The sequence below is a fragment of the Chrysochloris asiatica genome, unplaced genomic scaffold (assembly GCF_000296735.1).
Source record: "Chrysochloris asiatica unplaced genomic scaffold, ChrAsi1.0 scaffold00090, whole genome shotgun sequence".
Classification (NCBI taxonomy): Eukaryota; Metazoa; Chordata; class Mammalia; order Afrosoricida; family Chrysochloridae; genus Chrysochloris; species Chrysochloris asiatica.
The window spans coordinates 10,761,013-10,776,545 of NW_006408608.1; the positions used below are offsets into that span (position 1 = coordinate 10,761,013).

Genomic DNA, 15,533 nt, shown 5'->3' on the forward strand with positions numbered 1-15,533 from the left:
TGTGCAGCAGATTTGCCTAATGCAATACATCCTTTGATTTCTTAACTGCTGCTTCCGCTAGTGTTGATAGTTGATCCAAGAAGAATAAAGTCCTCAACAATTTCAATCTTTTCTCCATTGATAAGAATGTTGTTTTTTGGTCCAGTGGTGAGGATTTTTGTTTTGTTTTTTTACATTGAGATGTAATCCATACCAAAGGCTGTGGCCTTTGATCTTCATCAGTAAATGTTTTAAGTACTCTTTACTTTCAGCAAGCAAGGTTGTTATCATCTGCATATCGCAGGTTGTTAACGAGTCTTCCTCCAATCCTGATGCCACGTTTTTCTTCATATAACCCAGTTTCTCAGATTATTTGCTCAGCATACAGGTTGAGTAAGTATGGTGAAAGAATACAACCTTGTTTCACACCTTTTTAAAATTTAAATCATTTAGTGTTCCTATGTTCTATTCAAACAACTGCTTCTTGGTCCAGGTACAGATTCCTCATGAGCACAATTAAGCGTTCCAGAATACTCATTGATGGACTCAATGATGTCCATAGCTTGTCATGATGCACACAATCAAAAGCCTTTGCGTAGTCAATAAAGCACAGGTAAACATCTTTTTGATAGTCTCTGCTTTCAGCCAAGATTCATTGGACATCAGCAACGATATCCCTCATTCCATGGCCTCTTCTGAATCTGGCTTGAACCTCTGTCAATGTATGATTGTAGCCGTTTCTGTATTATCTTTAGCAAAACTTTACTCGCATGGGATATCAAAGATATTGTCCAATGATTTCCTCATTCTGTTGGGTCACCTCTCTTTGGAATGGGCACAAATATGTATCTCTTTCAATCAGTTGGCCAGATAGTTATCTTCCAAATTTCTTGGCAGACATGAGTGAGTGCCTCCTGTGCCACCTCACTTTCTTGTAAGATTTCAATTTTTAATCCATCAATTCCTGGTGCCTTGTTCTTTGCCAATTCCTTCAGTGCACCTTGGACTTCCTCCTTCAGTATCATTGGCTCTTGATCATATGCTACCTCTTGAAATGGTTGAACATTAACCGTTTCCTTTTGGTACAGTGACTCTGTGTAGTCCTTCATACTGCTAAATTACATTATTACATGCCAATCCATTGAGTATCATGGCCCAGCTGACACATATTTTGGGGAGAGGTTCAGGTCTATATACATGACATAGGTGAAGCCTATGTTAAATACAAAATAAGTATTGAAATATATGCTATTACAATGAACTAGACCATTTTATCTGTCAGGGAGCTTGTGTACCTTAAGTACCCAAACCTAATGATAAAATGAAAAGCAAGTTATCTTGCTAACAGGATGTTCTGAGGCTATGCCATGTCGACTCTTAGGAAAAATGAGTTCCCTGAAAAGCATCCCCCGAGTGCCTAAATCATAAGGATTTTTTCTGATGTGGTGCTGTAGGATAAGCACTTGCTGCACGGTCGATTTGTACCTCAGAAACCCTATGCAGGATCACTATGAGTAGGAATTGACTTGACGGCAGTTAACAGAATTTCTTCATTAAACAATGTTCTTTGAACCACCATTGGCTAGGTCTTTATTTTTTGTTTTTGTAAACTTTTCATTGTGAACTGAGAAGATCATCAGTTTTAAGTTCAACAAATCATACACTGATTTTAAGTTCAAGAAATCATACTATTTCATCTCACTGATTGCAATCCTCTCCATGTAACAACAGTTACCCCACTTCCTCTCTGTGGTTATTTTCATTCCACCCTTCTTCCCAAACCTTCTAACTTTGTCTTTAGGTAAATGTTGCTCTTTTGATCACGAATGGTTTGCCATACCACGGTGAACATACCTTACACTATGTATCTTAACAAGAGTGGTTCCAGTGGTGTAGATGGCGAATGATGTCTGACTGGAGGGGTCAGGAGTGCGTTGGGGGTTAGGAAGTACACCAGTGGCCTCCTTCCAAGTTTTCCTTTAAAGGGGATGAGAAATGTAGCAGGGGCTGGAAGGATAGGTAGGGTCGAGTATTTCATTCTTTTCTTTTTAATTGGGAGAGATTTCAGCATCTGTGTAGGTAGTTAGGAATTAACCGGTGTCGAGGGGAAGACGAGGCCAGAGAGGAGGAATAATTGCAGTGGGCGAGGGGGCAAGGTTCCAAAGATTGGGAAAAGTTGGCTTTAAACGTGGGGATTACTAGTTCCTCCGGTTCCCACTCTAAAACCACAGGATGACGTTATATTAAGCTAAAGAAAAACTGTAAATTCCCTGGGTGGGATACTAGGGCCTGACAACAAAAACACCCAACCTTTGTCAGTCTATTGGCCCCTCCCGCCCCGGTCCTGTACGAAAAACTGCGTTTGCACATGCGTCGTGAGCACACGTCGCGTCGGACTGAGACACTCTCGCGATAAGAACTGTGCTAGCCGCAAAATGGCGCCTCCCAGTTCCCGAGAGCCAAAAGCGCCGTCGATGACGACTGCAGCCAAGAGCGACGGAGAAATGGTGCTGCCAGGCTTCTCGGACACAGACAGTTTCGTGAAGGTGAGTTCGCGGTGCCTCGGAGGCTCCGGGAGTCGCCTGCGTTCTGCAGGAATCAGACTCGGACTTTGTAGGCAGAAAATCCGGTCGCGCGTGCAGCAACAGAGCGTGGGGTGGGGGCCGAGGGGCTGCTGCCGGCGCTGAGCTAAATCCCTAGCGCATCGCCCTCCTGGATGCGGCCCCGAATGCGGAAACTGAGGCACACTCCTCATCATAGATCTCTTGTTCTCCCACTTGGGCCGGTGCAGACACGTTTCTGCGTCCTGGGCATGACTTACCTGTCAGGCTGACATTCCTAGGCTGGACGACCACCCTGATCTCCCGCCTGTGCCTGAGTCCAACGCCCTCACGCCTATAAGACCCTCCCTCTCCTGAAGTCCTAGTCTGTATAATTCCCATGCCTGTGGTTCACCGTCACCGGATACAGCTAGCCTGTGGAGGCTGAAGCACATTTATCAACGCCTCCAACTAGACTGGAAGTTCCTTAAAGAAACCTAGGGAGGGTTCGTTTAAGTTATTTATATGTTGTTGTTAAGTGCTGTCGAGTCGGTTCCGACCCATAGCGACCCTGTATAGGGTTTCCGAGAAGCGGCTGGTGGGTTTGAACCACCGACCTTGCTGTTCAAACTGACTTTGCCGTCTAGCACATTTTCCTGCAGCTTTTGTATATATTTATATTGTTGTTAGTTGCCATCCTAACATTCGGGTCATCACTGTATTGAGGTGGCAGCTCTTCCCCGGTCGTATTTTAATGCCTTTCAACCTGAGAGGAGCATCTTCTGGCTCTCTATCTGACACTATATAGCGTTTCTGAGAGTAAATCTTTAAGGGTACCACAGCCATATTTTTCTCCCTTGGAATAGCTGGTGAGTTTGAACTGCCAACCGTGCTGTTAGCAGCCCAGTGCCTAATCCAGGGTGCCACTAGGACTTTTTGCATACCACTATCTGTTGCTATTATTAATCTACTTATGTGACTCAAATATTCCAGGACCAGCTGTGGTCCTGATTGTGTGGTCTGTCCTCACACTCCACTATGTGCTCCAAGATGACTCCAGGCCCCCTCTCTCCCGTTTGTTTGTTTTTTTCCTGGAAAGCATTTATTCACACAGTGCACAGTGATACCATTTGGCCTTCATGGCCACCTTATCTGTGACAATCACTGCCGTTTGTTTCACATTACTTCCAGCAATTAAAAGTGTGGTGCTGTGGGTTAATGTGCTGGACTGCAATGTCAGTTTGAACTGCCAGGCCGGTGGTTCAAGCTCATCAGCTGCTCTTTGGAAACCCTATACAGGGTCTCTGTGGGTTGAATCTGTCTCCATGGCACTTAACAACAACAACTGGGCACTAACCAAACCATAAACACAGTCTAGATTTGGGCATAAATCAGTTATGGTGGTGGTTGGTGGTTATGTGCCATGGAGTTGGTTCCAACTCATAGCGATCCTGCATAGGCTTTCTGAGGCTGTAAATCTTTACAGGAAAGCCTAATCTTTCTCCCATGGGACTGCTTGTAGTTTCAAACTGCTGACCGTGAGATTGGCAGTCTGATCCAAAATTTGCTTATATTATGTTTTCTGAAAACGCAAAAATTCCTGTAGGAAACTCATAGATCTTATTTTGAGTAATAATAATTGTACGTATGTGCCAAAATCACTATCCTAACTGGTTTTATTAGTTCATTTAGTCCTCACAACTATGAGGTAGGTTGTTTTGTTTTATTTTTAACGTTGGATGACGGTTTCATTCAACAATTTATACACATTTTGTGTAACAGCACTTGTCTCACTTCCTCCCTGTGTTTCCTGTTTCTGTTCTTCCTTTTTTTAGCCCTTCTGAACTTTGTCCTTGGGTGAATGCTGTCGTTTCTATCTCAATTGGTTGATGATTCTAGGGTCTGCATACCTCGCTAGTGTTATTGGTCCCCTTGTAGACCTGTCTATGGTTTTGCTGAAAATTGAGTCACAGGAATGAGTTCATTTTCAGACCTGAAGGGTGAACAAAGGCCATAGTCTTGAGGGTTATCACCATTTTCCAGAGAATGAAACTAAGGACCGAAAAAGGAAATCATTTGCATTTGCCCAGGACCACAATTAGTAAGTAGCAGAGTTAAGATCCATACCCAGACAGATTTGAATGCTTGTGTATATGTATTTATTCTATCTCTGCCTGTTGTTGTTAGGTATCTTGAGTTGGTTCCAACTCATAGTGACCCTATGCACAACAGAACGAAACACTGCCTAGTTCTGCGCCGATCTCACAATTGTGTTATGCTTGAGCCTACTGCTACTGCCACTGTGCCAATCCATCTAATTAGAGGGGGTGATGTCTTCCTCTTTCTTGCTGACCCTCCACTTTACCAAGCACAGTATTCTTCTTCAAGGACTGGTCCCTCCTAATATGTCCAAGTATGAGAGACAAATTCTGGTCATCCTGGCTTCTAAGGAGCATTCTGGGTGTACTTCTTTCAACACAGATTTATTTATTTGTTCTTCTGGCATTTCCATGGTACTTTGGAAATTTTTCTCTAATGCCATAACTCAAATGCATCAATTCTTCTACGGTCTTATTCATTGTCCAACTTTCACATGCATATGAGGCTATTGAAAATACCATGGCTTAGGTCAGGTGTACCTTAGTTCTCATACCAATATCTTTGCTTTTGAACACTTTAATGAGGTTTTGTGCTGCAGATTTGCCTAATGCAGTACGTCATTTGATTTCTTGGCTGTGTTGGTTGTGGATCCAAGCAACGTGAAGTCTTTGACAATGTCAGTTTTTTCTCCATTTATTATGATGTTATTTATTGGTCCAGTTGTAAGCACCAAAACTTGGCTTGTTATCATTGTATCCTCAGGGCCTATAGAATAACACCTGAGATTGAGTCAGCACTAAATGGATGAATGGATATTTCTAGCATGGAGTCTTGGTCTGGCACTATAGGATGATTGCTAACCACAAAGTCTGTGGTTCAAACCCACCAACTGCTCCTTGGAAACCAATACAGGGTGCTAGGAGTTGGAAGTGACTCAACAGCATGCAACAATGACAACAGCATCTAGTACAAAACACTATGCATAGTTTTTTTGTTATGATTTCCTGAATGAATGGAAACGCATGTTTAAAGTATGTCTTCTTTTCTCATTCCTGACAGTTTGCTCTTGGGTCAGTGGTAGCAGTTACCAAGGCATCTGGTGGCCTGCCACAGTTTGGTGATGAGTATGATTTTTACCGAAGTTTCCCTGGATTCCAGGCATTTTGTGAAACACAGGGAGACAGGTTGCTTCAATGGTAAGTACTGTGTATTATTATGTTAATAAAAGAAGTGAAAATAAAGAGATAATTTTTTCTGAATTTTGGTTTTCCTTGCCCTAAATTTCTAGGTTATAAAATACGAAAATGAAGCAGTGGGATCAGAGAAATGTTTTTTGGGTACATTTTCAGACTAACTTGAAAAATTAGGTTGACTTTTGTACTTAAAGGCACAGAACTTGTTTGACTTCATATGGTACAAGATTCTCTCACAACTAGCAGAGTCACAAGTATTGGTTTTTCTGCTAAGTGTAATAGGACAATTAATACATAAGCATTCATTTTGTTTCACTGCTATATAAGAGAATTAAAGAAACTGTTTAAGATTAGTCGTGTTAAAAGACAATGAAATAAATATGGCATATATTATTTATATAGTATCACATTCAAGGGGACTTTTAAAAGTTCATGGAAAATTTTTATTATCTTTACAGTTGCTTTTTTCCGTGAACCTTTTGAAGCCCCTTTGTATATTTTTTTAGAATTTAAAGATACCTTTGAGGCTTAAAGTTAAAAGAAACTCCTTTAATTAGCAGATAAGAAAAGTGAGTTCAGAGAGATTTAGTGACTTGCCCAAGACCAAACAGCTAACATCTTATTTTTGATTATTATTACAAGGGTGTAAGGCTTATTAATTTGGTCAAAAGGTATTGGGAACATGGAACCCTGTGCATTGCTGGCAGGAACGTACGATGGTGCCACTTCTGTAGAAAACAGTTTGGCAGTTCCTCAAAAAGTTAAACATAGCCTTAGTGTTGTTAGGTGCCATCGAGTTGGTTCTGACACATAGCGACCTGTTAACGCTTGTCCTGTGCAACAGAACAAAACACTGCCCGGTTCTCCACCATTCTCAGAATTGTTGCTCAGTTTAAACCCATTGCTGTAGCCACTGTGTCACTCCATCTCATTGGGGGTCTTCCTCTTTTTTACTGACCCTCTACTTACCCAAGCATGATATCCTCCTCCAAAGACAGGTCCCTCCTGATTACATATTCTTCCTCACTTCTAACGAGACATTCTGACTTTGCTTCTTCCGTGACAGATATGTTCACTTTTCTGGCAGTCTTTGATGTATTCGGTATTCATCAACACCATAGTTCAAATATATCAATTCTTCTTCAGACTTCCTTATTTATTGTCCAGCTCTCACATGCATATGACACCATTGAAAATAGCATGGCTTGTGTTAGGCACACCAAAGTCCTCAGAGTGCAATCTATGCTTTTTGACACCTTAAAGAGGTCCTTGTGCAGCAGATTTTCCCAGTGCAATGTGTTGATTGATTTCTTTTTTCGTTTTTTCCAGTTTCGGGTTTATTTTTTTAACATCCTAATATGCTTTAGGTGAAAATTTACACAGAAAGTTAGTTTTTCATTCAGTAATTCGTTCACAAATGATTCTGTGACATTAGCGCATTTTCTACAATGCCTCAGCACTCTCTCCATCACCCTAGGCTCCCCATTTGTATTCATCTCATTTCCCTTCCCCTCCCTGCCTTTTCATCTTTGCTTTTGGGTGAATGTGGCCCTTTTGGTCTCATAGCTGATTGTCCTATGGAGGGGAGCACATTCCTCACAGGTGTTATTGGTTCTTTTTTAGCTGTTAATGAGTCTTCCTCCAATCATGATGCCATGTCCTTCTTCATATAGTCCAGCATCTCACATTATTGGCTCAGTAGACAAATTGAATAAGTATGGTGAAAGACTTGCCATATGACCCAGCAGTTTCACTCCTAGAAATATACCTTTAAAACTTGAAAGCAGGGATTCAAACAGATACTTCTACAACAGTGCTCATAGCATTATTATTCACAATAGCGAAAAGTGAATGTAACTCAAATATCTATTAACAGATACATGGATAAATTAAAAGTGTATTTGTACAATGGAATATTAATAAGTCATGAAGAGAATTGAAGTTCTGATACATGCCACAACCTGGATGAACCTTGAAAACATTTTGCTAAGTCAAATAAGCCAGATACAAAAGGACAAAATTATTTTATAATCCCTCTTATGTGAACTCTCTGGGACTCCTGGTGTTGTGTTGTGGGTTAATGCTCAGGACTGCAAAGTCAGTTTGAACCCCAAGGTCGGTAGTTCAGACTCACCAGTCATTCCTCAGGAACCCTATACAGAGTCACTATGGGTTGGAACCAACTCAGCGGCACTTAGCAACTACAACAGCGTATGAAATCTTTAAAATAGGCAAACGCATAGAGAGCGAGTAAGTAATTTAGTGGCTACCAGGGGCAGGTAAAACAGGGAGAATGGAAAGTTGTTGCTTAATGGATACAGAGTATCTGAGGTGATATCGTTTTGGAAATAAATAGCACTGGTGGTTGCATCCAAAAAATATAGAGGCAGATAGATACTACTGATGCTTGTGGTTGCACCACGAGATACAGCCATCTCAGTCTGAGCCAAGCCATCTGCAGTTTATCCCAGAAGATCAAGAAATGAATAAGCATACACAAACTAATACTTGTATTCTTTTCTTAGCATGAGTAAGGTAATGCAGTACCATGGGTGTCGCAGCAACATTAAGGATCGAAGTAAAGTGACTGAGTTGGAGGACAAGTTTGATTTACTAGTTGACACCAATGATGTTATTCTGGAAAGAGTGGTGAGTGTTTTATATTCTTCTTGAATAACAAACAAATGAGGAGCTATTGTGTTATTAAGATATAAAGAGAAATCCAAGCATCTTAAATGTGTTTAGAATTTCTTACTGGTAGTTGGCATCCTTTGGTAGTTGGCTTCTATTTTCCCCAAAGATAAGTACGTAATTGTCTTCAAAATATTACTGCTCCTTCTCAAATAACAAAATAAATATTTAAGAAAAATATGTATATATTAGTGCTCTGTGGAAGCCTGTTTTTAAAGTGCTTTAGTACATATCCACCCCAGATTTGCAAAACCTATCTGTATTGCAAGGAAAGAGGCCTCAGTGTCAGTACAACTTAAATTTAGTCTATTTCTCACTGCTATTCAAAACCTGCTCAACATCCTGAGTCTCTGGATTGGAAGGAGATGTGGATAATCTGGCCTTGCTTGTTAATCTGTTTACACCTAACACTGTTTAACCACTGAACATTATGTGCAGAATTACACAGAGATCATCCAGAGCAAACCTAAATCTCAACCTTGTATAGTCCTGGAGATATTTAAATCCTGCTATCCTGTCCCTTGAAGTCGCTTCCATAGTCTAAACGTCCACAGATCTTTTCATGGGTTCTCTTTTTGTAAGGTCAAGTTCCCAGGCATTCCCTAGCTTTGCTCTGTTGTACCACTCCCACATTGATAGCATGAAGTAGACCAGTATTACCATCTCCTTCTAGATACTATATGCCTCCTTACTATGTGCAGTTTAGCCTTTTTAATTATCTTAGTGCCCACGTCACACTTAAGTCATTTGAATTTTCAGCCCACTTCAGAGCTGTAAAGAAGTAAATCAAGGTTTGGGAGAAAATGATTATTGCTTTGAGAAAATAATGCTCTAATTATTTGGGATTGGAGTCTTGTTGTGGCACTGTGGGCTAATGCATCAGACTGCATAGTCGTTTGAACTGCATAGTCGGCAGTTCAAGCTCACCAGCTGATGGACAACAGCAACCTACCATTCACTGGTGCACTTTTGTATATATATATTCTCTTACAGATCATTCTTGGAATCTTCTTCTTTAAAAAAAATTTTGATAATTAACCCTAGTAATGGAGTTCTGTGGGTTAATGCGCCAGACTGCAAAGCCGTTTGAACTGCAAGGTTGGCAGTTCAAGCTCACCAGCTGCTCCTCGGAAACCCTATACAGGGTCGCTCTGGGTCAGAATCGACTCAACAGCACTTAACAACAACTACCTTAGTAATGAAAGGACAAAATAACACCTTTTATACACTTAGGGTATATTACTGGATGAAGCCTCAGGTGTGAATAAGAATCAACAGCCTGTCCTCCCTGCAGGACTGCAGGTCCCCAAAACACTCGTGTCCAGCTGGAACCGGAAGGTGAGGGCTTCTTGTCGGGTTTTTGAGAGGTCATTATGTCAGCTTGCAAGAGGGCTTTTGCCCATTCTGATTTGCATTTCTGTCCTCTTTAACTCATTCTCATAAACTTGTTCTCACCATCTCCTAACACAGTCTTCTCCACATTGCCCGCCTAGCCTTACACACATGCACACCTAAATGAATCGCTCTTGGCTTGCTCTTGTCATCCTGGGGAACTGGTCACATGAATTGGAATTTATATTTCTAATTCATCAGGTTACTGTGTTATAAAATATTTTGTGTTTTTTGATCATAGGCAGGAGAATATAGCAAGAAAACAAAATCTGAAACTTTCCGGCTGCTTCATGCAAAGAACATCATCCGACCGCAACTCAAGTTTCGAGAAAAGATTGACAATTCCAACACACCATTTGTTCCTAAAATCTTCATTAAGCCCAATGCTCAGAAACCCCTACCTCAGGGTAAGTGAACTCTACTACCTAAGTTTAAATCTTCCTTTAAGCCTAGTGCAAAAGCAAGTCAAGGGGAAAAGGCTTCTCTCCTGCCTGCCTTTCTTCCGAAGATGCAAATGTGTGTCTTTCTTTTGTGATGTGGTTCTGTTACTGCTTGTGTATTCAGCACTCTCTAAAGAAAGGCGGGAGCGCCCACAGGACCGTCCTGAGGACTTGGATGTCCCACCTGCCCTGGCAGATTTCATCCATCAACAGAGAACCCAGAAGGTGGAGCAAGACATGTAAGTGCTTACCTGTGCCTGGGCTGTCTACTGTGAGTGCTTATCTTTATGCCACATATCTGCTTCCAGTTTGCTTTTGTAAAATGTGAAAAGGAAAATGAAGAATCTGAGGAATGGGTGATGTTATCCTAACCTGAATCTCAGCAGCAGTAAAAACTCCCATTTGTGTTGACAGAGGATTGGCTGCACACTGCGGTCCCGAGAGGTAGCAGTTGTTCTCGCCCCATTGTGCCGACTTCCCACAGTCCTGGACCTTTAAACCCACGTTGTTTTAGAAATTTCTTCCTTCTATATTCTGGTAGCGTAGTGGTTACAAATCAGGCTGCTAACCTGAAGGTTGGCAGTTTGAAACTACCAGCAGTTCTGCAGGAGAAGGATGAGGCGTTCTGTTCCCGTAAAGATTTACAGGTCGCTGTGAGTCGGAACTGACTCCACAGTACTTTTCAACAACATACTACTCTGCCTTTCTTGTTAGGTGGATACACAAACAAGAAGGTAAGGCTCCCTGAGGAATTCAGTAAGGAAAAGGCGTTTTTCATTGGCAGAATAAATACCTTGAAAAGCAATCACTTACAATCAATAAATGAAATTTGTCTTCAATATAAAGGGGAAAAAAAGGTGATAACTTTATTAGTATTGGTCTTTTTATCACCCATTTAGCCAAAGCATTTATTTCTTCAGCACCAGTTGTGCACTGTGAGGCCACAAACTGAGTGCTAGAGAAATAAAGGTAATAAAAGGTGGCCTCTGCCCTCAAAGAACTCCCAGACTTAAAATTTTTATACAAATACAGGATTGAGTAACAGAAAAAAATACATTTGCTACAAGAACGACTGAAATATTTGGCTCATCCTCTCACTCTTCACAGATTTGTTAATTCAAGCTATTACAGTATTTTATAAATTAAGTGCTCAAATCTTTATAAGTCAACAGATATTTTACATAAGTGAATCGATTTTTATTTATACATTATGGTTGAACAGGTGCGACCTGCTTTATTTGGCACTCTTAAATTATTGAAATAATGTTGCTCTTTTTGAAAAGAAAAAAATTCACAAATTTATTTTTATTTATTTTTTTTAATTTTATCAAATTGGATCAGTCATTGATTTTCCTTGGAATAATGGAATTTAAAAATGTTTCCTTTTTTTTGGTTCATTTATTCAGGTTTGCACATCCTTACCAGTATGAACTAGATCACTTTACTCCACCAGATTTAGTACTTCAAAAGCCACAGCCCCAGGTGAGTATCCAGCCTTAGTTTAAGAGTGGCCTCTGAGTAGCCCACGAAAATCAAATAAAGTAGACTGGTTGGTGGGACTTTGACATTCCATAAATATGATGTTGTAGTTAGAAGTTAGCTGTCTTGGTCGTTTCAAGTCTTAATTCTTTTTTTGCATTATGAACGATGGATATTCATATTCCTCTCTTTTCCTAACTCTAATTTCTGGATCCAGTTATTTAGGCCTGTAGAAGAAACACCCTGCCATTTCATATCCTCCTTGGATGAACTTGTGGAACTCAACGAAAAGCTATTGAATTGTAAAGAGTTTGCTGTTGACTTGGAGGTAACTTATAATGACCTTGAGTGAAACGTTTTCATTTTTAAGAATTAATCATATAGCTTCTCCCTATAGCTGACTTCAAAAATGGTCAAGGAAAGCCTAGTGATGTTTTTTCTTTCCTCTCCAACCTCATTTTGTGTGTGCTAGCACCACTCTTACAGGAGCTTCCTGGGGCTCACCTGCCTGATGCAAATCTCCACTCGAACAGAAGACTTTCTCGTGGATACCCTAGAGCTTCGAAGTGACATGTACATCCTCAACGAGAGTTTCACAGACCCAGCCATTGTTAAGGTCAGCCAGTATTTCACAGCTCTTACTTGTGAGTGTAAGATTAAAGTGCTTTCCAGTTTACTAAAGAATTTCAACACAAGACACAATAAATTTGAGGGAATAACTCATCTTCCCCACTGGGTACCACATGCTAAACTGTTTTTGTGTCTAAATTCCTGTCCAGACAGCTAAGACTTAGCTCATTACTGCTCAGGAAAACGTTAAATCATTTTAATCACTGCTGCAATGAGCCCAAGCCATCAGGAGGGTTTGAACTTAATGACTACACTTGAGGCTAATGAGCTGCTTTAGTATCATTGACTGGTAGCCCTTTCAAACCTTGAGAGTGTGCAATTAGGAGTGTAGAAGGCTGTGGCCCAATTTTAAGGAAGCATTTAAAACTGAGCATGTCTTAATCTTCGTACTGGCCCCTAATTCCAGTGTCTTAGTAGCTTAGAAGCAGAGCTCCTTTTCAATCTTGTGCGCCTTATACCAGTGAGCTGCATAACTCTTTGTTTGCAGGTCTTCCATGGTGCTGATTCAGATATTGAGTGGCTACAGAAAGACTTTGGGCTGTATGTCGTAAATATGTTTGATACCCACCAGGCAGCACGCCTTCTCAACCTGGGCCGGCACTCACTCGAGCATCTGCTGAAACACTACTGCAGTGTGGAATCAAACAAGCAGTATCAGTTGGCTGATTGGAGAATACGGTCAGTTTACCACTTCAGTATTTCAACACAGACCCCATAAAGTTGATGAGAAAACTTGAATGTAGATGGCAGAGCTTGTCCATTAACATCTCCTCTTCAGAGACCTGTGCTCAGGCAGTATCATCACCTAAATCTGTGCCAGGCTTTTCTCTGGCTGTTGTAACCAACGTAGGGCAACAGGATGTTTTAAGATGATATGCGGGGTTTTATGTGGAGCTGGTTCAGTTACAGCCAACTTCATGAAAGTCTGGTTGAAAGCTGTGCTGTGGCAGACTCAGCCCAGGCCACTCTGTTATCTGCACTCAGATCTCTCCAGGAGGGGGTTGTCTGTGTGTGAGATAGTCTTCCATAAATAGGATTTTAAAGAAAAGATGGTGTTTCATTTTGCTTTATAAAAAGTGTTGTTGTTATTGTTAAGGTCCATTGAGTCCATTCCAACTCAAAGCGATCCTGTACAGGGTTTCTGAGAAGTGGCTGGTGGATTTGAACCACTGGCCTCACAGTTCAAACTGACCTTGCGGTACAGTGCATTGTTCTGCAGCACCACACCAGGACTCATTGTAACAAATACATACTGCAGTATAGGAGCCCTGGTGTGGTGCTGTAGGTTAAGCACTGGACTGCTTAATGCAAGATTGGCCATTCAAACCCACCAGCCCGTCCTCAGAAACCCTATCCTGGGTTGCTGTGAGTCAGTACCAATTCAAAAGCACTTAACACCAACATTGCAAGTAGGTTGTAACTGAGCCTTGGCACTTTCTGGAAGCCTTGCCCATTTTCAAGTATCTACCTCCCTGAGGTTTCAGCTGTTATATGAAGATTCCTTTGAGTTTTTCTCTAATTTTTAATGCTAGGATTTCTAAAGAGAATCTAATAAGTCTGAATATAAAGTGAAAACTGATAAATCCTAAAACTATCACTTGTTTAGGCTAGTCTATACCATGTGCCAAGCACTGGGCTCAGGAACTTAAGTATATTGTTCTATGTAATCCTTAAAACAGCTTAATCACATACATTATTCCCATTTCGCACTGAAGGAACATGAACTCCAAGAGGTTATGTAACTCGTCTAAGGAGGACAGACTTTGAAGCTAAGATTCAATCTCAAGGCTACAGTACTATTATGTTTTAATCACAATATTACCTTGCCCGCCTTTACCCAGCTGTTAAAACAGTGGTCTGTCATATTAAGATGCAGGAAATGTTGCCATAACTATAGTACTGGTGGTCAGAGTGCTTTCTGTTGGAAGGACCTGGGACATACTTGGCACCCATTATATAGACACTTTGCCTCCCATGGGGATGGTTGGTAAAACCATTTCCTGTCTTGCCTTTCTAGTCCTCTGCCTGAGGAAATGCTCCACTATGCCCGTGATGATACGCACTACCTCCTGTACATTTATGACAAAATGCGGCTGGAGCTGTGGGAGCGAGGCAATGAGCAGCCAGTGCAGCTGCAGGCGGTATGGCAGCGGAGCAGGGACATCTGCCTCAAGGTAAAGTATTGTCACAATCTGGCTAACCCAGGAACGCTCTGGGTCTCTTGGTTTCCAGTGATGATAAGAACCAACCCTTTTGAAGAGCTTATGGCAGTTTTGATTCCCACTGATCTTGAATATTCTCTGAATGTTTTGCAGAAATTCATTAAGCCTATTTACACAGACGAGTCCTACCTTGAACTATATAGGAAGCAGAAGAAACACCTCAACACACAGCAGTTGACAGCCTTTCAGCTGCTGTTTGCCTGGAGGGACAAAATAGCCCGAAGGGAAGATGAAAGTTATGGGTGAGGGACTTGATGTTTTGTTGTTAGGTGCTATGGAGTGGATTCCGACTCATAGTGACCCTGTTTGGGGTTTCCCAGGAGTGGCTGGTGGGTTTGAACCCCCGACCTTGCGTTTAGCACTCCAGAGCCCATCCTACAGCACCACAGAGTCTTTTAATACTTGCTTCTAGATTCAGTAGATCTGGTAACAAGGAAAAATGAACTTTTTCATTTCTTTGCCGTGAAAGCGGGTTATGTTTTCCCCTGGGTTATGACATTTAATGGAACTGATTGGTTGAATTTAACGTGATCCCACTTTGTGCTTTGTTCCAGATATGTCCTGCCAAACCATATGATGCTAAAGATAGCTGAAGAACTGCCTAAGTGAGTCTGAGAACTGACTAATATATTCTGACTTTCTCGTATATCTCATGCCCTTCAAAATCAAGCTTTTCTTATTGCTGTTACTCAATGCTGTTTACTCAGAGAACATTAGTACTCTAAGGAAGTTAGCAAAACTAAGAAATGCAAGTCCAAAAGTTTTTGCCCTTGGGCTGCCGTTTAGCATTGAAATCTAATGTCCTGCAACTGTTTCAACAGCTATGCTTTTTATTGAGCCCATTGTAAGCCTCTGAAACCCCCTCCC

General features: G+C 41.2%; 1 protein-coding gene across 2 annotated transcripts in view; it reads left to right on the forward strand.

The window, feature by feature from the left end:
* The first annotated feature begins 2,369 nt into the window (after positions 1-2,369).
* Positions 2,370-15,533, forward strand: part of EXOSC10 (exosome component 10) — a 40,108-nt gene continuing 26,944 nt past the window's right edge. Inside the window, exons 1-13 of one of the 2 annotated variants that reach the window (XM_006866390.1) lie at positions 2,370-2,525; positions 5,679-5,815; positions 8,338-8,461; positions 9,737-9,841; positions 10,137-10,302; positions 10,460-10,574; positions 11,742-11,817; positions 12,032-12,142; positions 12,287-12,430; positions 12,932-13,122; positions 14,462-14,618; positions 14,760-14,908; positions 15,221-15,271. In XM_006866390.1, the coding sequence (XP_006866452.1) occupies positions 2,415-2,525; positions 5,679-5,815; positions 8,338-8,461; positions 9,737-9,841; positions 10,137-10,302; positions 10,460-10,574; positions 11,742-11,817; positions 12,032-12,142; positions 12,287-12,430; positions 12,932-13,122; positions 14,462-14,618; positions 14,760-14,908; positions 15,221-15,271 (1,637 nt within the window). In that variant the 5' untranslated portion in view covers positions 2,370-2,414. The remainder of the gene's footprint in view (positions 2,526-5,678; positions 5,816-8,337; positions 8,462-9,736; positions 9,842-10,136; positions 10,303-10,459; positions 10,575-11,741; positions 11,818-12,031; positions 12,143-12,286; positions 12,431-12,931; positions 13,123-14,461; positions 14,619-14,759; positions 14,909-15,220; positions 15,272-15,533) is intronic. The other variant, XM_006866391.1, reaches the window with a different exon arrangement.